The following is a 22,555-nucleotide window of genomic DNA, read 5'->3' on the forward strand; positions in this document are numbered from 1 at the left end:
AAAACTTGAGTAGTCAAATGCTGAAGTAAAAAAGGTTTGAATAGTTTTAAAATAAATTCTTACACAGTCTAGTTTATTTGCAGATAATATGGAAATATTTGACAGGTGTAATGTGGTCACTGAAGAACTATTTTTGAAAAGGCAATATATCCTCTTTTCCTAAAATTTAAAGCTCCCTTATGCTAAGGGACTAACAACCAGCCAGATATGCATAAATGTGGGATTTTCATGTCCCTTGATCTCTACACCTTTTAGGAACACTCATTTTGATTAGTGCATTGATTAGCAAAGTTGGCATTCTTTATTTCTTACCGTGATTAGTAAGAGTCTGAATATGAATGAAATAGACTTTCCCTCCCTGTGCCAAAGGCCCATGAACATTGCTTTGTAAAATTTCCCATTTGCATTCTATCTCACAGTATACAGTTGACCCTTGAACAATGCAGTTTCAAACTGCACAGATCCACTTATACATAGATTTTCTTCTGCCTCTGCCACCCCTGAGACAGCAAGACCAACCCCTCCTCTTCCTCCTCAATATGAAGATGACAAGGATGAAGACCTTTATTATTAATATGATTCACTTCCACTTAATAAATAGGAAATAGATTTTCTCTTCCTTATGATTTTCTTAATAACATTTTCTTTTCTCTAGCTTACTTTATTGAAAGAATATAGTCTATAATACATATAGTAGAAAAAATATGTATTAATGGACCGTTTATGTTATCAGTAAGGCTTCCAGTCAACAGTAGGCTATTAGTAGTTAAGTTTTGTGGGAGCCAAAAGTTATACTTGTATTTTCAATTGTGTGAGAGTTGGCACCCCAACTTCCATGTTGTTCAAGGGCCAGCTGTAGTATAGTGCAGTAAAGTATTTCCAATAAATAAAAACAACATATTTATCTTTGGTCTTTAATGTGGCTGAATTTCACTAGGCCAAAGCAGTGATGAATAAAGGAGCTTTTTATTCTAGAACTTTCCACTTCTCTGGTCATAGGACAGGGAGGCATTTTCTCTAGACATGTTCAGTAATAATAGTGATAGTTTGTGTGTGTCTAGAACCTTACAGTTTCAAAACAACTTTCACATATGTTATCCATGTGATGCTTACAATAACCCTGGGAGGTCAGGGTTCTATTATCCCTCTTTTACAGATGAGGAAACTGAGGCCCAGCATAGGTAACAGAGTTGGGTCTAAGAACCCAAGTCTTTCCGTTCCCAGTCTTTGTCCAAAGACTTTCTGCTTTCTGGGATCCTTTGTGGTAGAAGCTGGAACCTGTTCTAAAGTGGATCCTCCTCCTTTTGCATCAACATCTCCTTTCTCTACATGCAAACCGCAGTGAGCGCTCTGCCCCGCTGACGTTCTCCTTTTCATCCAACCCGCAGCAGGGCTTTGACAAGGGAACGAGGAAACCCTCCCACCTTCTCCCGCAGCTTCTGCTCCTTCCGCTCCTGCACCGTGGTCAGGTAGTTGACGGCCGCGTACTCCAGCACCGAGAGGAACACGAACACGAAGCTGACCCAGAGGTAGATGTCCACGGCCTTGACGTAGGACACGCGGGGCATGGAGGTGTTCACGCCCGTGATGATGGTCGACATGGTCAGCACCGTCATGATACCTGCAACACCCAGTCTTAGTTCAGCTGCTGACAGTGGTATAGAAATGCCCCCCACAGCTTCCTAGGCAGCAATTCTACATTTTCTGTCTCTTAAATTGAACGAGAAAATCCCCAGACACGGTGCTAGGATCTGCTGCACCAGCAGCTGGGCCTGTTCTCTGCTCCCGCCCCCCAGCTCGCTGCCCCTCTCCTTTCACTTCAAGCCCCTCAGAGACCGGCTGTCTGTGACGTGGCTGGCAAGGTCAGGCATGCTTCGGAAAGGACCTGCTCGGATGTGCAATTAAAGACAGAGACTAAAGGACATCTCTAAAGCAACTTTCCCAAACCTCAAGGAATGAAGCCATGCCCCCTCATCTAAGCCATGTTTATTAAGTCCATGAAGGCTGTGGCAATTCTCAGAAGCCCATCGTGCTAGTTTCTTCTCCACGCTGCCTTCTTGCTGGTTAAACCCCCACATTTCTCAAAGCCCAACCTAATTTTGTCCAAATTTACAATGATGAGTTGTAAGCTTTCACTCTGGAATTCAGGGTCTGTGAAGGGCAAAACCACAGCTCCAGGGAATGCAGCCCTCCCCTTCCCAGAAATCACGTATTGTGGGCCCTGCCTCCAAGCCCTCAGTCTGTCTAAACGAGGCCAGCAAATGAAGTTTTTGTATGTACAGAATAAATTGTTGGCATTGGCAGAATCATCTTATTTATCTAAGTACTGAGCTCTGATACTGCCAGTCGTGGACATCTGTACCCCAAATAGGCCATCTAAAGTGATGCGGTCAAAGCTGATGAAGTTTTAGCTCCCTGTGGTTCTCATAATGTGGTGGAAGAAACCGGCCAGTGTCTGAATGGGGAAGGCAAGAAGCAGACAGAAAAGTTGCTCCTTCCAACTCTGACAGCTCGTCAGTTCAGAATCCTGAATAAGGACTGTACTTTTCTTCATACTGTGATCAGTTTAAAAAAATAGCCACCCTACCACATCTTATGAAATGCTCTTACCCAGTGAAACTCTGGCAGGCACAGCTCTGTGGTCGATCCAGAAGGACACCCAGGACAGCATGACCATCAGGGTGGCGGGGAAATAGGTTTGGAGTAAGAAGAAGAAGATGTGGCGACGCAGCGTGAAGTTAATGTACAGACGGTTGTACCAGCCTGGGGGACGCAGGAGAAGCCAGTGAGCTTCCACCTGAGAGATTAAAAACAAACTCCTGCCCTGGAAGCCCCTCTTCCCCTGACATTGCTCTCATCAGCAACAGAAGGTCAAAATTCATGAGCAATTGGCTTAATATAATACCTTTCTTTTCTTTTTTCTTAATATAATACCTTACAATCTAAGCCCTCTCGCTTGCTAATATCATCTTGTACATTGACTGTCTTATTAGATATTATCTAACTTCTTCACAGCATTTGAGGAAGGGTAGAACTAAACAGAAGTATAGTTTTAGTTGTTTGTTTGCTATTTGCTACTTGCAAACTCCAAGCATGTTTCCAGAGTGACTCAAAGCTCAAGAGTGTAAGCAGTTGGAGTGGTTCTGCCTCACTGAGGCCAGTACCACTGAGGCAGGAGCCAGGAGAGCTGGGCTCGCAACCCTGTCCTCTTTATTGTGAGATTGGACACTCACAGGATTTGTACATCCACTGCAAGAAGAAGCAAGCTGTCACCAGATTCTAAAGTCTGACACTGGGGACATGAGGAAATGGGACTCTCAGAGGCTTTTCCAAGATCTCAGACTGAGTCACGGATGAGCTTAGGTCAACATGGGTCTCCAGTGCCCAGGCCAGTGTACGAGGCATTGGCATTAGGTATATTCGCATTGCTGTACACCACCACCACTATGCACTTCCAGAACTTATACATTATCCCAAAGAAAAACTCTGCACCCATTAAACAGTAATTCTCCATTCCCCTCCCCGCAGCTGCTGGGACCCTGCATACTATTTCTGTCTCTGTGAATTTGCCTATTTTAGGTACTTCATATAAGCAGAATCAAACAATATATTTTCTTCTGCGACTGGTTTATTATACTTAGCATAACGGTTTCAAGATTCATCCACATTGTATCGTGAATCATAATTTCATTCCTTTTCAAGGCTGGATAATATTCCATTGTGTATATAACCACATTTTAGTTTTCCATTCATCTGTTGATGGACACTTGGGTTGTTTCTACCTTTTGGCTATTATGAATCGTGCTGCTATGAACTTGGGGAACTTTTAAAACGTTCCCCTGCCTAGGTCCCCTGCCCAGAATGATTGAATCAGAACCTCGCCATAAAGCTCCCAGGGGATCCTCATGTGCAGCCAGGTTGAGGTCACAGGCCTCCACCCACACTGCTCACTCCCATCTCTGAGCCTCTTCTCTCCCCGCCCACCTGTCCAGCTTGCACTCAACTCCTCCAGGAGGCCGGCCTTAGTCATTCTAGCCAATCGCGATTTAGGTCTCTCTTTTCCAGAACCTAAATCATTCACTCTACACAGATGGACACTTTAGCACTCACATATACAGTATTGCATATCTTGAGCATTTCCATGTGATGGGACTTCTGCTCAGTTCCTTGAAAATCCTTGAGGGCAGGAACCGAAGCTGAGCATATTTCTATCCCCCTCAGGCCCTAGCACAGCCCGCACACGTGGAGACCCACAGTGATCACCTGCTAATTAAAGGGACATTGTGTGAGAAGTCCTAACTCCCAGTACCTGTGGATGTGACTTTATTTGGAAATGGAGTCTTCGTAGATGTAATCAAGGCAAGATGCTTAGTGGGGGCCTGATTTCAATGATTGATATCCTTACAGAAGAGGGAAATTTGGATGTGGGCACACAGAGAGAACACCAAGTGAAGACACAGACACAGGACGAAGGCCATGTGATGATGGAGGCAGAGATCAGAGAGACGCAGCTGCAAGCCAAGGGATGCCGAGAATTGCTGGCAGCCACCAGAAGCCAGGAGGAGGCAGGAAGGATTCCTCCCTAGAGCCTGCAGAGGGAGCAGGGACTTTGGACTTCTGGCATCCAGAACCGTGAGAGAATAAATCTCTGTTAAGTGCCTAGTTGGTGGAACCTTGTTAAGGGTAGTCCTAGGAAACTAACACGGGAGTTAATGGTGAGATTAGAGATGGCCCGATAAATTGATCCTCTCAAAACTTCAAACCTGGCCCACGGTCTGAAAAGAGGTTACACTAAGCATTAAAAATAAATCTATAGATCTCAATAGAGGTACTAAAATACATTTCCTCAGAAAGCTATCCATCCATAGTGTTCAGCAGAATGAAGCTACTTAGAGAATAGCATGCAAAATATGACCCCGACTTTGTAAAATTACACAATTGAAGCAAGATGTCTTGACGAGTGTTTCCTAAATTGTGGGGAGTGATTCCCTCTGGTGATGGGATTTCAGGAGACGGCAACTTCTCTACTCTTTGCTTTCTGCTTTTAAGTGCTACTTGTATTTTGTGGGGACTATGCATTATTTTAGTAATCAAAATTTCTTTCCCTTAGGGTTAAGGCTAAAGAAGAATTCAAATGTGCTTTTTTTTTTTTTCACATTTGAAAGTCAGCTACCAGTGCTGCTGTAGAAGGCCAGTCTGGAAGTTGTGTGAAATTTCTGGATCAGAAACTGGGACAAGGAGAACTTCTCATCTGTTTTCAGGGATTCGTCCCCATTCTTCCAATACAGCATCAGATCTTCATCTGTATATGCATCTTTGGGGAGAGGAAAATAAGTTAATTTGACCCCTTTGCTTCTGATGCAGGGTGAAGCAACAGGGAACTCCTACGCTGGTCTAGGAGTAAACAGGCCTTGACACTGGCAGGCGGCGCTGTCTCACGGTGACTAAAATGGCACAGAGGTCGCAGAGGGAATACAGTGAAGGCATTAGGGAAGCTGATACTTACAGCTCTCCAGCTCCAAAGAACAGGTCTGGGAGTCCAGGGGAAAGTGGCTGAAGTCCATGTTGCACATGGCAGTGACCGTAATCCTAGACAACCCAAACACACACGTCGGCTTGTGCGAGTTACTGGCTCACGCACCTGCAACCAAGAGCAGCTGCCTCCTCACGTCTACTTCCGAAGTTTGGAAACATAGGTATCTAAGTTACAGAACCTTCATTTGTAGGGTTTTGTCTTCTGTAGCAGATTATTAGTGCGCTGCCAGGTCCCCTTCAAGGGGCTGGTGAGCCGTGCCCCTCCCCCAGCCACAGGGGGCATCAGCTGCTAGCAGCTCACGCCTGCACCCTCCTCTGGGCAGGGCCACCTCCCCCAGAGATGCCTGGAGGTTAGGCCTCCCCTCCCTCCCCACCCTTCCCTAGGCCAGGAAGTGTCTGGTAGTAGCATTTAGTTCTGGTGAACTGTACAAGCAGGCCAGGATGATGTGGAATAGACTGCTTCAGTCACTCGAGTTAGCCCCAAAGCCCATCTGCAGTAGCACCCAATAATCAGTAGCCATTGGTGTTTTTGTAAAATCCTTATTACCAATCAACTAAAATCGTGGCTCTCAGGGATGAAAGGTACAGTCATACGAGGGCATTGTCTCCATCAACTTGTTCAGGCCAAAGTAGTCTTCTGATCCAAACTTAAGACCCCCAGTGATGGGGAAGTTGCCACCTACGGGGGTGGCCATTTCATGTTTAGGCAGTTCTGACTGGCAGCAGAAGGCCCAGACCGTCCCATACAGCCCACAGACCCAAGCACAGTGACAGACTCTTCAGTGTCAAAGGGACTGACCATGCATACTGGAATGGCACTGGACAAAGGACCAATGACCCCTGGACAGCTACCTCATGCTGTACAGCACGTGGCCATCCGGGAACACCCTCAGCATGATGTTTTCAGTGGTGGTGTCGTGAATGAATGACCTTTTGGAGTGGACAAAGAAGACGTCGGGGACCCAGATCTTCTTCACCAGCCTGCCGTCGAAGGTCATGCTCTTGTTGCTGGTGCTGGGGAAGGCCAGCCTCTCATCCTTCCAGTAATGCCGCAGGTACAGGGTCATGGTGAAGTCCTACGGGAGTCAGGGGCGAGACCAGACAGAAATGGCTTAGAAGCCTCCTTCCTCACAATCGACTCCCCACCCACCACTGTACTGGGCATCTCGGGCTCAGCCTCGAGAGTCGGAGGGAACAGTTCTGCAGCTCCACGGCTGCAATCAGAAGGAGAATGGCTCATTTTTATGCATCGTGAGGTTGGAGCCCAGGAGACTGAGCGACCAGCCCTTCAGTCCTTGCAAATGAAAACTGCAGCTGTGATGCCGACAGCCTGTTCTGGTGGCCCACAGGGCAGGATTTCCCCGAAGCCCTGCTCTCGCTCACCTAGGCCTCTGCACCCATGGTTCCTTACCCGCCAGCTAACCATTCCACTTCAGCTTAGTGGCCACTTGCGGAACCTGGACAATCAAGTGTCCCTCTTAGGAGGGTTTCTACCATTAGACTTGTAAGATTCTTGAGGCAAAAAATGTGTCCTGTCCACCATTGAATCCCCACTCACCACTGAATTGAGTACAATTGAGTAAATCGTTGCTGTATTGGAAAGTGGGGCATAATGGATGAGGGGATGGACAACCGTATACCTACTATAATTTCAGCCAAAAAGCTTGTCCCGTTAAAGAGTGTCTCCTTGCCTGCACAGTTGTTGCCTTAAACCAAGAGTATGGCCCTTCTCCACACCAGAGCTAAGGCACAAGGAGCAAATGGGAAAATAACTGCCCAAAAGATCCTCTTCTGGGAGCAGGTGGAGAAAGGATTGGAAGAGTGCATGGTGGTGGCAGGCCCAGAGGGAGCCCCAGGAAGGGAGGACAGAATGGGCACTGAGATTGTGCCTACATGAGAGTCTGACCTAGACTGGTCCCGGCCCCCAGGGCATCAGTATCTGCCAGGAACACGCCTTCCACCCACAAGGAGAGCAGCCAATACAGGAGTAGGAAGAAATCAACCAAGTGTCCCTCTGGCTCTTTCCCCTCCGGGGCATGCAGGTGGACAGCATGCTCTGGGAGAGGTCGCCCAGGGGAAGTGCCACATTGCGGGCTCACAAACACCAGCCATGTATGACCAGCTTGGATGTTATCTACATCCCACCTTCTTTGTGCTGGAGTCTGCCTGATTTCCCACTGGTTAGTGGCTGCTCTAAGACAGGCAAGTCATTCTGGATACCTCTTCCTGGAGTCCTGAGCCACATGCAACAGGAGAGTCTTCACACCCAGAGCGGACACCTGGGTTGGCTCAGGTCTGAGGCAACCAGACTGGTCCCAGACCCACCTGGTTCTGCAACTGGACGCAGATGTTGGACATCCAAAGGGGCAGGCAGTGTACACTCTCGCAGCTTGGAAACTGTCATACCTGCATGACCCCATTTTTTGCCAGGCGCTGGGGCTATAGGGTGCACAGCATCAGTATCAATCATACCAGCTCTGTTGTGTTGGGTCCGTCAGGAGCCAGGGCAGCCTCCACCCTTCAAGGGCACACAACAGCATTGCCATGGGGAAGGGGAGCCTCCCCCACTTTCATTCATTCCACACACATTTTGAGGGTCCCCAGAGGAGATACAGGAGTAAAAAATAAAAGACAAGTCCCTGCACTCATGGAGCTTATAGTTTTGTGGGAGACGACCAATATGCAAGAAACCCCCAAAATAAATATATAGCATAATTATAAATGATGATGTGGGATATGAAGGAAAAACAGAAACTCTGGGTCAGGAGGTCAGGGAAGCCTCTTTGAAGAAGGTTCATCTTAGCTGAGACCTAAAGGACAAGGACACAGCTGTGGGGAGGGCCAGAGCAAGAGCATGGTCATGGTTCCTAAGGCAGACAAAAGAGGATGTCTGCAAACTGGAAGAGAAGTGCACAGGAGGAGGACGAGATGGGGATGGGGGCGGGGAGGGGGTAGTCTCTGCAGGACAGCCAGGGTGTGTGTGCGTGCAGTGGTAAAGTTGGGGTAGACCTGGAGTGCCAAGGAGTTGGGGAGCTGCGCTACGGCAGGAGTTGAGAGTCAAAGAACCGCAGAATTTCAGCCTCAAACTGCCCCCTCCAGCACTCCTCCGAGTGTGGTTCCTCTGAGCACTTGCATCTCTTGAGTGGGGTGTTCAGAATGCAAAGCACTGGCCCTCGCTCCCCGAGATTCTGCATTAGGACGTGTGTGTTGGAGCCCAGGAATCTGCACTTAACCAGCCCCTCAAGTTATCTTTGGCTGTGAAGCTTGAAGACCCCCACTCTAGATTTCCCTGCACCTGAGCCAACTTCCAAGTCCCCATCTTGTCAGCTTTAGCTCCCGCTCTGCCCGCACAGCGCAGCCTGCACCGCCGAGGCCCGCCCAGCCACAGGCTCTCACAGCACTCGGCCCACACCGTCCCTCCTGAGGCCGCCCCACCAGGGGCGCTGCGTACCATGTCCACCTCCGAGATGCTATCCAGACTCTCCACCTGCACGTCCACGCCCACCGGGATGGCAGGGCCTGCAGAAGAGCAGAGACAGCTGGTTAAGGCACCTTCCTCTGGCTGGTGGCAAGATGTCTCAGACTAAGTTTATCTGTCCTTTATCTTGAGCTGGGTGATAGCTACATTGGTAAGTTCACTTTATGATAGTTTATTCAGCTGTATGCTTATAATTTGTGCACTTTTCTGTGTATACATTATGCTTCAGTAAATTTTTTTAAGATTTTCATATTAAAAAAACTTAGAGAAAAACTAAAAGCCTGTGTCTGCCAAACATATGAGCAAATACCATTACACTTACAGCCAAAACCTGTTTCCGAGGGTGGGGAATTAGCTCAAATGGTGGAGCCACTTGCTTAGCATGGGAGAGGTAGCAGGATCAAGGCGGCATTCTTTAAAAACAAACAAACAAAAAGGGTGGCAGCTGGGCTGGGCCTTCTGGGGACAGGGCATTGTCCAGAGGCCAGCCCAGCTGCAGCTGGGTACTCTGAGCCCTGACCAGGGAGCACAGGACCAGGACAGTGTGCCCCACAGTGGTCTGAGTGCGGAGAGCCTTAGTGGGGCAGGGCGAGTGTGGGTCTTAGAGAAAAAGAAGAACTGGAAAGAACTGAGACTTTGTCTGTGGCAGGGAAGGAGGGTCAGAGATCCTGACACGGAGTAAGCAGGAACTACATGGCTCAATCCGCAATTCTAGTCCAAATGCAGGGTGGGGGTCCCCTTGGAGGGGTCCAGAGCATTGGATGGGCTCGCTGACCCCCCAAAATCTCCCCTATAGGCTTGCTAACACTTGAAATCCCACCATTAAAGATACCTTTTTGGGCTGAGCCTGATAGGATGGAGTATTTCATTTATTACTGGTGGGAATGACTGAATATTTTCTGAGTTCTTAGACCTGAAAGCAAATAAGCATAATGCTGTATTTTTTATTTTTATTTTTCTCTCTCAGATAAATCAGGGTATAAGCTGATTTTTCCATTTTCTTCCTGTGTTCCTCAAACAATAACTTAGGTGGGACCCATGAAAAATTTCTGCTCTGACAGCTGTATTCTCTTTTTATTCCAGACCCTAGGAATGCTTTGAAGGTGCTGGAAATGGGATGGTCAGTGTGGGAGGAGACCCCTCCTCAGGGCTCACTAGCCTGCCTTTCTTGAGGGGCTGGCAACCCCAGGGGAGGTCTGCGGGTGGCCTGGCCAGGGCCCTCTCCCAGTGGCAGTTCCCCACATCCTGCTGGGGCTCCCAACCTTGGTCATTTCCTGCGCTCGGGACCTTCCTCAGGTCCTGAGGTATTAAAAGGGGTATTAAAAGAGCCCAGAGTGGAGCTGCCCCCGGGAAGCACTGCCCCTGTAGAAAGTGTGCCGCGCTCTCCCTGGCTCCCATGTCCCCCACACCCCCTTTCTCCAAAGTACTGGGTGACCTGCTACATCCAGTAGTCCAGGAGCCAAAAGGAAGAAATGGTACCGTGATCGCCCTCTTTGGACCCGCTTCCCGGCGGCCTGGTTTTCTGATAACGTGCACAGTGTTTGACCCGGAGCTGGCTTTGGCTCAGGCATTCTCCAGATAAAATATATCAGCTTGCTTCGTGCCTCTTGCTGTGTCTCCCTGTTCTCGGGGCCTGGCTCGCTCTCCAGAGCTCCAGCGCCCTTTCGAGGAGAAACGTGGTGACAACTGCAGGGCAGTCGCCAGCACTGCGGAGGTATTGCCGACGTGGAGCGCGGGCTGTGGTCTCCAGGTGCACTGGGCTCTTGGCGGTAAACACTCTGTGTATTCAGGAGGCCCCCGAGCTGCCTTCAGGGAAACTCACACCTCAAGTTTGAACAGAGCCCAAAGGCCCTGCTCTCCTGGGTCTGAGCTCTGCCTTTGAGCTGCTCCACTGGCCAGCTCTCCTGATCTCTCTACTCTGTGGCCTTGCCCAACCTGGTTTTGGGAAAAATTCTTGCAAATGACTGGTCTTTCTCCTTCTTCCGTGAACAATTTTATGTTTTGCGTGGGGCTGAGTCCTGTCGAGTGTTAAAAAGAAAATAGCCTTGTTAACTAACTAGGGCTCATGACTGGGCCCCTCAACGCTGCCATGGGTTTTCTGCTTGCAGAGAGGAGTCTGGTGAGCCAGATAGACGTCTCCGCCAGGAATTCTGGCAGTATAGCCAGTCGGGTGGCAAATTCAAGGCAGCATGAGGGAAATCCACGTTTAGCCAAGGGCTCTTCTTGGTTTCTAGCCTTTCTACCATTATTTCTCTTCACATGATCCTGGAAAGCACATATTAGGGATGTATTCACATCCGGCAATAAATAAAAAAAGATAATAAATCACATCCAAATCAGGCTTACTCCAGGAATGCAAGGCTGGTTTTAACATTAGAAAATCAAAGACTTCCACCCCCAGTAACAGCAAGCTAAATAATTCAAACTAACATTTCTACCGAAAACAAAAAAGTTGGACAAAATATAAAAACTTCTTTTTGAAGCCATCGAAGTTAACAAAACAGGTGAGGATTGGGGGGTTGGAGGGAAGCAGAAGCCAAGGAGATGGGCCCAGTATTTAGATTGACTTCTGGGGGCATTCACCAACTCAGGAGAGGAGCTGAGAGGCTGAGAGATGCTTTTGATGCGTTCATGAGCTATGGGCAGGAATTAGGATCCAGGACTTACCAAATAGAGCTGCCTACACTGGGACCTCAAAGAATATACCCTGGCAGTGAGGGTGAACCAGACTAGACAGGCCCATGCAGGGTTTGCAGCTCAGCTCCAAGTTATGTCAGTCACTGAACATGGGTCAAAGCTGTCTGGAGTGGTACTGCCCTCAAGCAACCTTGGGTGTTAGTGCCACCAGGTACCTGGCAGAAATAGACACAAATCCTCTCTGGAGGAAAATGACATCATCTTTAGTCTCCAATTATTTCTTTTAAATATATTATAAATATAATATATAGTTCATAAGCAAAAATAACCAGGCACATAAGAAAATAAGACATATACAATAACCAGCAGGAAAATAGAGTATGTAAATAGACTCATGGGGGCTTCGGATACTGAAAGAAGATAGACTTTAAAATATCTAAGTTTACTACATACAAAGAAATTTTTAAAAATTAAGATTGAGAATTTCTGCATAAAACTAGAAACTATGAAACATACAATCAATATAATTTTCCACAATAACAGACTAAAGAGGAAAATTATTTAATTACTTCAATAGTTTCCAGAAAAGCCTTTGTTCAAATCAGTATCTATGATTTTTAAAAATAAAGAATGGAAGGGAATTTCCTCAATCTGATAAAGGAGAGCTACCAAAAAAATCTACATTGAATATCACATTTAATAGTAAAATGTTGTAAGATTTCCTTTGAAATCAGAAATGAGACAAGACTCCCATTGATGCCACTAGCATTCAACATTGTGCTGAAGGCTGCAGCCAGTGCGGTAAGGTGAGATCCTGGAAGGCTCTTCTGACCAACAGCGGCCCAAGCCCACCAGCAGGCCTGCAGGGGCGGCCAGGCACATGCGGCTTCCCAAAAGTCAATCTCCCCCCTCCCCACCCCCAGCAGGCTTCAGGCTGACTTGGAGAGTGACGGCTCTCTGACCTCCAATCTCCCCTTTCCAGACCCTCACCGACTTCCCCAGCTCTTCCCAGATCCCTCACATATCCTGCAGCAGCTCTGTGTCCTTGACTCCAGGCAGCCGCGGGGCCTGGCAGCAGGTGTGCCAACCCTGTGCACTGTGCTGCACCCACGATCACACCCACTGGCAGTGCACGAGGGCTCCTCAAAGCCCTGTGCCTTCCAACACTTGTCACGATCCAACTTTGTAATGTTTACCTATCCGACGGACATCAGGTTCTTTCTCAGAGTTGTTTGATTGTTTATTTTTCTAATGATCAATGAGTTTGAGCATTTTTTTATGATTATAGCTTCAGGATTTCATCTTCTGTGAATCGACTATTTATATTATTTTCCCATTTTTCTACTGAGTTTTAATTCTTTTTGCTAGTTGTCAGGAGATCCTAGTTTGCTAAGAATTCTTGTCATCAATAGGTGCTGTTCTTTTTTTTTTTTTTTTTTTGAGACAGAGTTTCACATTTGTTGCCCTGGCTAGAGTGAGTGCCGTGGCGTCAGCCTAGCTCACAGCAACCTCAGACTCCTGGGCTCAAGCGATCCTACTGCCTCAGCCTCCCGAGTAGCTGGGACTACAGGCATGCGCCACCATGCCTGGCTAATTTTTTCTATATATATTTTGTTGTCCAATTAATTTCTTTCTATTTTTGGTAGAGACGGGGTCTCTCTCTTGCTCAGGCTGGTTTCGAACTCCTGAGCTCAAACAATCCGCCCGCCTCGGCCTCCCAGAGAGCTAGGATTACAGGCGTGAGCCACCGCGCCCGGCCGGTGCTGTTCTTTATCAAGAGCTGTTTCTGTATCTGTTTAGAGAATCCCATGATTATAAAGTTGGAAATGTACAAAATTATAAAAATGACATATATACATATGATTTGTACAGCAAAATATTGTAAACAATTTAAATGTCCTTCAATAAGACATTGTTCGAAGTATGATAGATTCATACAATGGAATAATAAGCAACCATTAAAAATATTAATACAAATAAGCTCTTTATGAACTGATAGGGAAAAATTCCAACATATATTGCTAAGTTTTAAAACAATCAAGATGCAGAACAACTAGCATAATAGTCTAAAAACTGAGGTGAGAATACATATACATATTTACTCGTATATGCATAAACTAACTTTATAAGGACATGAAAAAGATTTTCATAGGTATCTAAAACAACAGAAAGCTTAATTCCCCTGGCTCTGCATGAGCCAAGCACATCCGGTGAGGACAGCATTGGGAGCCAGGACATCCCCACCCCTGTGAACAGCACGGACCCAGCAAGAGCTGTGGGGTGTTGAGCTTGTTCACAGTCACGCCACATCAGAAACTATCGAACGGCATGGGATATTGGCCTTGCAAAAATTTAAAACTTTGAGAAAATAGTCTTCAACTGTTTGAAGCATTGTCATGTGGAATGTCAGACCCTTTTCCTGAATGGCACCGTCATTATATCATGCAAGGTTGTGTGTATAGAAGCCTCAGAGAGACAGGCTCTCAAAATGATGAAAACTCTCCAATAGTCCTAATACTTCAGAGATGGACCAGGTTGCTGCAGGAGAAGAGTGTCACGTGCTGTATGATTCCATTGAGATGAAGCTTGAGAATGGGCAAAACGAATCCATGGAAATAGGAGGTCAAAGAAATGATTACCCTTGGGAGGTTCCAACTGGGAGGGGTAGGAGGAAAACTTCCGGGAGCTGGAAATGTTCTGTATTAATATCTTGATCTGAGCGGTATTTTCCATGGCAAATGTTTACATATGTAAAAATTCAAGCTATACACTTAAGCCTTCTATATTTTACCATATGTAAGTTTGTAGTGGGCAGAATAATGCCCCCACAAAGATATATACATTCTCATCTTCAGAATACGTGAATCTGTGAGTTTACATGGCAAAGGGGAATAAAGACAGCAGATAGCGTTAAGGTTGCTAATGAGCTGACCTTAAAATAGAAAGAGGACCCTGGACTATCCGGGGGAGCCCAGTGCAATCACAAGGGTCCCTAAATGTGGCAGAGCGAGGCAGAAGGGCAGGTCAGAGTGCTGCCATGTTGGAAGAACTCGACCCACTGTTGCTTGCTTTGGCCACAGAGGAAAGAAGCCAGGAGCCAGGAGCCACAGAATGTGGGCAGCTTCTAGAAGCCAGAAAGAGCAAGAAAACGGATTCTCCCTGGAACCTCCAGAAAGGAACACAGCCCTGCTGACACTTTTATTTTAGCCCAGCAAGGTCCATTTCAAGCTTCTGAACAACAGAACCATAAGATAATAAATCTGTGTTGTTTTAAATCTCTAAGTGAGTGGTTCTTTGGTATAGAACCTAGAGAAAACTAATATAATGTTTTACTACCAAAAAAAAATGTTTTTTTGGAGAAAAAGTGTCTGGGGTGGATTGGGGAGAATGCTGGACCTGGTGCTGCTACCGCTGTGTAAACTAGGAAGAACGCATCCATGCAATACCTCATGCAAAATTCAAAGTTCTTTCTGCAGCTGACTCCCCAGGGGAACGGCCCTGTATCCCTCTCCTGGGTGAAAATGAGCAGGCTTGCCCTTTTCCTCTGGCTCTGTGCTCGGCTGTTTGGGGAAACATCTCAGATATTCCTCAGCCCTCAGAGAGGTTAGGAGGGCCTGAGGAGAGGCTGGGGAGGTGAGCAGGGACGCCAGAGGAAGGCAGTGCTCCCTACCCTGCCTCTGTGAGGTTGGAAAACATCAAGCCCCTGACAGCAGATGGGCTTCTCCCCCAAGATGGCCCTGGGGTGACCAGGCTGGGCCCAGCTGCCCTGGGCATTGCTGGAGCGGGAGAATTTTCATTACTGGAGGATGTGTGGCTTGACTTTGCATTTCCTCCATGTCCCCTCCCTTTCCTTGAGGGCTTCTTGCAAAGTTTGAGCTAATTTGAAATACTGGCCATGAGACTCTTTTCCCCTTCTTGGTGGGGTAATCAAACATTGCAGTTTTAAAATAGATCTAACTTTTCTCATGGTGAGTTCTGCCTCCCAACCAGTTAGTAAGCTCCAATGTGACTATCCAATTGGGGGGGTGGAGAGGTGGGCGAGGCTGGACTAGATCAGTGGCGGTCCCCTCCAGAGTGGCACTGCACTTATCAGAGATGCAAATTCTCGGGCCCCACCCGGGCCTGCTGAATCAGACACTTGGGGGTGGGGCCCAGGAGGTCCGTTTTAAAAGCCTTCCAGGTGCTGCTGATCCTCATTCAAGTAGAGAACCACCGGCCCACTGACCTTGGAGTAGACTTCCAGGAGTGAGAATGCACAATTTGCCACGTCCTGGTGGCCACTTCCCTTTCGCTGTCAAACTTCTGCTCTCCCATCGCCACCAGCTGTTGGTGCTTCCGCCCATGCGTCTCCTCCTTCCCCACTGCACTTGCACGGTTGTGGACTTTTCCTAGGCCTCAGCCCCCTACCCCATTGGCCACCCTCTCTGAGACTCCCTTCCTCTGCAGTCTCTACGACACAGTGCTCCCCTGAGTCCTCTTCCTCCTGGGGTCCTCGGGCCCCTTCTCTTCTCTGCAGACACTCAGCCCCTCCCACAACCAACTCTCACCCTAGAGCAGTGACTCAGTCTCCCTCCAGGGCCTATCTCTGACCCAACTCCAATGGTCCAATTGCTTCTAAATGCCTAAAAGAGGGCTCTACAGAATACCTGAGCAATTTCTTAAATTTAACATCCCAAAACAGACCTATCCAAATACTGCATGATCTCACTTATATGCAGAATATAAAATGGTCAAATTCATAGAAGCAGAGAGTAGAATGGTGGCTGCCAGGGGCTGGAGGGGAGGGAAATGGGATGTTGGTGAAAGGGCAAAGTTCTGGTTATGCAGGATGAGTAAGTTCTGGAGACCCCGTGTACAGCAATGTGACAATAGTTAACAGTACCGTATCATATACTTGAAACTTGCTAAGAGGGTAGATCTTAAGTGTTCTCCCCGCAAAAAGAAAAAAGGACAGAGCTGATGAATACATTAATTGGCTTGATTGTGGTGACAATTTTACCATGCATACATATATCAAAATATCCAGTTGTAAACTTTATATATATATACAATTTTTATTTGTCAACTATACCTCAAATCTGAAAACAAAATGTTTTTCAAAAAGTACAACAGACCTGTCTAGTGGGGGCCAGACCTGCCCCACTGCCCACCATCCCTGTCCTTCAGGAGCATGGTGACCTCATGGGCCACCTACGCCCAGATGGCATCACAAAGCACCAGCGAAGGAAGGAGATTCTCGAGGGTGGAGCTGTAGAGGGGCTGTGTGGGACACAGGCCGGGAGGGAAGGTTAATTTTAGGGGAAGGAGCAAGTAGAAGCTGGTCACACTAGCAGGTTAGGTTTGTGCTCCAGAAGGGAAGCTGAGGAAAGGTCAGCGAGTCCCCTCCTCCGAGAGTCGTAGCCCCTGAGAAGAAGCCTACAGGAGCCCCAGCTTCCTCCCCAGCTTCAGCTCCCAACCCATTCACCCCAAAATGTAGCAGGGAAGCACCAACCCCACCCAGTGTGGGGAGGGGAGAGGCAGAGCCAGCGAGTCCAAAAAACAACTCAAAAGAGGAAGTTGCAGCCCAAAGAAAGGTGATGCGCCGTGCCCTGCCTTGAGCTGGCTCCCCGGGCCTCAAGGGGCCTGGGTGGCCAGACTCCTGTGACTCCAAAGTCCAGGGGCTGAATCTGCTCTAGAGAGGAGGCCACAGTGTCAAGCCCCGGGACAGCCATGGGCCAGGAGGGAGGGACTCTACTTGCAGTCTGGGTGCCCCAAACACGGGGCACCTTATATGGGGTGGTTCTGAAGTAGCAAGCAAGGTGAAAATCACGTGGATTCCTTAGGAAGGCATCACACTGGGGACAGTCCTGCTGGGGAAGTAACTAGGCAGTAGCCTGAGAAGTAGCACAGCGCTACGAGAGAGGGGTCCTAAGGGAGCTATGAGCAAGAAGGCACAGGCCACCGGCTCCTCGGGGACAGGGGCTGAGTCTCTGTCTTGTTTGCAACCAGAGCCTTTGCAGTGCTTGATGCACCGTCACCACCATCGTCATCCTCACTCATGTTGGCTGTGCTAAATGCTTCAAGGAGGACACCTGGGTCCACCCTCACTACAACCCCCTGAGGCAGGTGCTGGTACCACCCCCGTTCTGCAGATGAGGCCTAGAGGGTTAGAAGGCGACTGAGTCCCCAGCTAGAGGGAGGCACAACCACGAGCTGATCCCAAGTGATCCACCTCCAGCTCTTAGCCACTGCATCGAGCTGCACAGAGCATTCTTAATAAATAAAAATAGTAGCATTTATTGAGTGCTTTCTATGTGCATGGGCTGGGCTTGAAACTGTGCACTTATTATTCACTTAATTCTTAGAACACCTCTCTGAGCTAGGTACTACTGTTATTCCCACTTTAAATAAGAGGCAAGTGAGGAACAGAGAGGCTCAGGAACTTGCCCTGGGTCACACAGCTAGTAAGAGGCAGAGCTGAGATTTGGACTAACTCAGGCGGTATAGCCCCAGCGTGGTGGTTTTCAAACATGTCTGAAAATTCTTTAACACTTCTCCTATCAAGAGATGGAGTTTAGTTTCTCTCCCCTTCAACCTGGGCAGGACTTTATGATCAATTTGATGACCAGAATGCAGCAGGAGTGACAACAGGTCCTTGCCCTCTGCCTTCCACTTGGGTTCAGCCAATGAAGGTGCCAGCAGGTGTCAGAAGGCAAGAAGGTAGTGAGGGGAACTGATTCTCCCACGCCACTCCCCGCCCAGCTATGGGCTGCACCCCTCTCCCGAAGGCCACAGCGGCTGTTGGGCAGCTCCGGCTCTTTCCCAGCTCAGGTAACTGCTTCCTCCTCTCACCCTCCAGGGCCTGGCAATGGCTCCCCATCTTCCCGCCCCCCGGGACTTCACCACAGCCCATCGTTGCCCTTAACCCTGCCCACACCTTTGTAAACACACCCCATTAAACTCTCTTCACTGGCCCCTTTGAGTGTGCCAGCTGTTTCCCAGGTGCTATTCCTCAGTGCTCCACCTCAGTGAACGGCCTCACCCGAGTCAGACACTCAGAAGGTGCCCAGGTCCCTCTGACTCGGTCAGATGCCAGGACCTGGCTCTGGTGCCTCCTGAGCATCTCTCGGATCCCCCCACCTCTTTCTGAGGTCTTAGCTCGATTCCTCATCTGCTCTGGTCGGGGCCACTGCTGAGGGGCCCAGCCAGCGTGCTGCATCCACCCTCTGTCCCCCAGCCTCCTCCAGGCAGGGCCACCGTGAGCCTTCTGCAGCCCGAGCCCCGGTCCTGTCGTTCTCCAGCTTAGGCTGTGCTGCCGCGTCTAACCTCAGCAAAGCCTTCCCCGAGCTGCACTGCCCTGCGTTCCAGTCTTATCCCGTGTCCCTTATCCCTGCCCTGCACTCCCTTCCTGTCTCTGGTCCACACACACACACACACACACACACACACACACACACACACACACATGGTACAATGCAGCCACGTGGAGCTGCTCCCACCCCCTGACGTGCCTCACTGCTTCATGCTCCAGAGCCCTAGTCCTTCTCCCTGGATTGTCCCCCTGCTCTCTCCCGGTCTGCCGGTGCTCACCCACTGTGCATCCTTCCAGACTCACGACACGTGTCGCCTCCTCAATGCAGGCTTTTTTGATCCTCTCTCCAGGCAGAACTGACCATTCCCTTGTTTCTCCCACTCCACCAGTGGAGACATCCTACATTGCTTCTGTGAGTCTGTGATTCTCGATTGCTCTTCATCATTTATCTGTTTCCTCAGTAGACTGTTAGAGTCTTCTTTTTTTTTAAGAGACAGGGTCTCGCTCTGTCACTCAGGCTGGAGTGCAGTGGCCCGATCATAGCTGTAACCTTGAACTCCTGAGCTTAAGCAATCCTCTTGCCTCAGCCTCCCGAGTAGCTGATACTACAGGTGCACACCATATACTCAGCTCACTCTCCAGCAGGATGAGCTTCACAGGCAAGGGCGGCTTCTCCTCAGGGCAGCCCCTCCCAGGTGTCCATGACCAGAGTTTGCTGTGCACCCCGACAGTTTCCCAGACTTTCCTTCCCAGCAGCCCTTGCAATTTGACGTCTCCACATTAGGCTCTTTGGTTTCCCTGATCAAAGTGCAGACTCCAAGGACTGTGTCTGTCTTGCTCACTACTGGATCCCTAGGGCCAAGGACCTTGCTCAACATATAGTAGCAGTTCAAAAAATATATATTTGTCTTATGGACAGAAGCATTTTGGTTGGAGAGCCTAACCTACTTAGGTTGCCACCATTTTTCTTGAGCATGCTGACAAACTCCTTGGATATACTTCAAAAGATTCCTTGATACTACATCTCTCCTCTACCTCCCATCTATACAGTTTGAATTAAGAACCAGAATTGCGCTGGTGGAAACATAAAATGGTGCGGCCACTAAGGCAAACAGTAGGTGGTTCCTCAAAAAAAGAAATATAGAACTACTCTATGATCTAGCAATCCCACTTCCGGGAATAGACCCAAGAGAATCAAAAGCAGGGTCTTGCACAGATATTTGTACACCATGTTCATAGCAGTACTAGTCACAATAGCCAACGGTGGAAACAATCCAAACGTCCATCAACAGATGAACGGATAAACAAGATGCCACATATACATACAATGGAATATTATTCAGCCTTTAAAAAGAAGGAACTCCTTTCCCATGCTATAATCTGGATGAGCCTTGAAGAACTCATGCCAGGTGAAATAAGCCAGTCACAAAAGCTAGTCAAAAACAGTAGAATTCCACTTACACGAGGTACCTGGAATAGTCAAAATCATAGAGACAGAAAGTAGAACGGTGGTTACCAGGGGCTGAGGGGAGGGAGAAATGGGGCAGTTATGGTTTAATAAGCACAGATTTTCCATTTGAAAAGATGAAAAAAGTTCTGGAGATGGATGGTGGTGATGGTTGTACAATGGGAATGTACTTAATGCCACCGAATTGTATGCTTAAAAATGGTTAAAACGGTAAATTTTATATTACATATATATATTTCACAACTTTTAAAAGATAAATTTAAATAAAATCAGCATTGCAACATTTCTCCTAACAAACGGAGGAGAAACCCTGTGCCCACGGACAGTCTTCTAACCAGGGCACACTACTGAATAGAGCAGCTGGTTGCTTAGCCAAGGTATTTTTATTCCAAATGATCCCTGGGATTATTAGGAAGCTGCTAGATTTTTAATCTTTTCTCTTGTCAGACTAAAAAGGTCACCCAAAGGGTATCTAGTCCTAGGCAGATTCCTCTCTATCAACTGCTTTTAAACATCAGTCCATCAGGAAGTGCCTCTTAGAGAAAGGTGGGACTGAGGACATAGCCCACAGCCCCAGTGAGGCTACCGAGCGATGTCTTGCTCAAATGACCTGCTCGGTGTGGTGGGTGTGAGAGAAGGGGCGCCGGGCTGGGCCGGCACGGGGGCCTCTGCTTCTAACTAGAAGCCTGTCGCGGAGCTGCGCCCAGGGAAGGGGCACCTTCCATCACCAGCAGAGTCACCTACATGCTGTCTGCCCAGCCTCCTTCCTCACAGAGACCTGCCCAGGGCTGAGGCGCTGGTGACATGGAGACACACAGGAGCACCTGCAGGGAAGGCTTCTCGGATCTAAGCAATCTCCAGATGCTCCCGAAGGTGACAGGTTATGAAGATCATTGAAACCGCAGGCAGTGGGAAGCCCCCTCCTGTGCTCGTCCCAACATGCCTGTTTGGCCAGGACTCCGGGCACGTGGAACTCTGGTACCTCACTCTGTGCTCCCCTCTCCGTGTTTCATCTAAGTGACGTCGGGACATCCAGGAAAGCCCCCCAGGGTATCAAAGGTACCCAGAGTACCAACCACCCCAGGGGAAGAGGTTGGAAGAAAGAGTGGCCCCCAACCTATGCTTCAATGACTGAGATCTTGACAGTGGATGTGTAAGAGCCTCAGGTCTTATCACACCTGAGGAAGGTGACACCTCCATCCCCTGCAGCTTCCCCAAAGGCAGGGCCTTCCCCAGGGGGCAGAAGCTTACCCAGGCAGGGCCAGGGGACAATCCTGACCCTCCACACTCTGGAGGGCCCCACCGAAGGGCCTAGCAGATGCAGTGATCACGGCACAAGAAGTCCAATTTGCTCCTCAAATGTGGCTTGAGGAAGGAGCACCCTGACTGGGGCTGCAGCACACTGAATGATTCTCACTCAGAGCCAGGTTTCTGGGAAGGCAGCAGGACTTCTGGCATTCCCGAGAGCTCGCTCCTGGCTTTCTCCCAAAGGAGGGGGCGTTTTTACAAGGCTTTCAACTTCGTAGCCGATGTCACAGAAGAAACCTAAATTCTGCCCCAGCTGTGCTGTGTCCATCACTTAACTCCCTGGACCCCAAGCTCTTCTTCTATAAACTGAGGATACTCACCAGGTGATTGCTCAGGCTCCTGACAGCAACAACAGCCTCCGCTACAAAGTTACAATGCATCGCTGAGGATAGCACCCACACCCAGACACACACGCCTGCCCCACAAAACAGTGCACTGAGGGAGGCTGCATTATGACTTTTATGTGTTACAACTGTGTTAGTATAATGATGAATATATTAATAGTATATATTTAAACAACTTCTACATAAAATTTCATGGTTTCTTCCTGATTTTCAAATAAAACATTTTGAGAGGACCCTAAAAGCATTGTGGGCCCTAGGCAGTGTGCCTGCTCTGCTTGCTGTGTGTGTTGGTATACACGTACATGCGGCAGGAGGCGAGAAAAAGACCCAGCTAGGAGCGAGGGTCCGACCTCAGCAGCAGTGTGACCTGCGCCACTCGCTTCACTTCTCTGTGTCTCAGTTTCCCCATCCTGGGATAATAATAGTATCTACCTCATAGAGTTGATGAGAGAATTGAAATAAGATCATCTAAGTACCCTGATTAGAATGGTGCC

General features: G+C 48.4%; 1 protein-coding gene across 1 annotated transcript in view; it reads right to left on the minus strand.

Annotated features, from left to right (window-relative positions):
• Positions 1–22,555, minus strand: part of GABRR2 (gamma-aminobutyric acid (GABA) A receptor, rho 2) — a 34,338-nt gene that overhangs the window by 2,904 nt on the left and 8,879 nt on the right. The window contains exons 3-8 of the mRNA XM_012638244.1: positions 8,987–9,054; positions 6,388–6,611; positions 5,507–5,589; positions 5,174–5,314; positions 2,611–2,763; positions 1,425–1,621 (exon numbers count right to left, since the gene is read on the minus strand). Coding sequence (XP_012493698.1) covers positions 1,425–1,621; positions 2,611–2,763; positions 5,174–5,314; positions 5,507–5,589; positions 6,388–6,611; positions 8,987–9,054 — 866 coding nt within the window. The remainder of the gene's footprint in view (positions 1–1,424; positions 1,622–2,610; positions 2,764–5,173; positions 5,315–5,506; positions 5,590–6,387; positions 6,612–8,986; positions 9,055–22,555) is intronic.

The sequence above is a fragment of the Propithecus coquereli genome, unplaced genomic scaffold, assembly GCF_000956105.1.
Source record: "Propithecus coquereli isolate 6110/MARCELLA unplaced genomic scaffold, Pcoq_1.0 Scaffold127, whole genome shotgun sequence".
Lineage (NCBI taxonomy): Eukaryota > Metazoa > Chordata > Mammalia > Primates > Indriidae > Propithecus > Propithecus coquereli.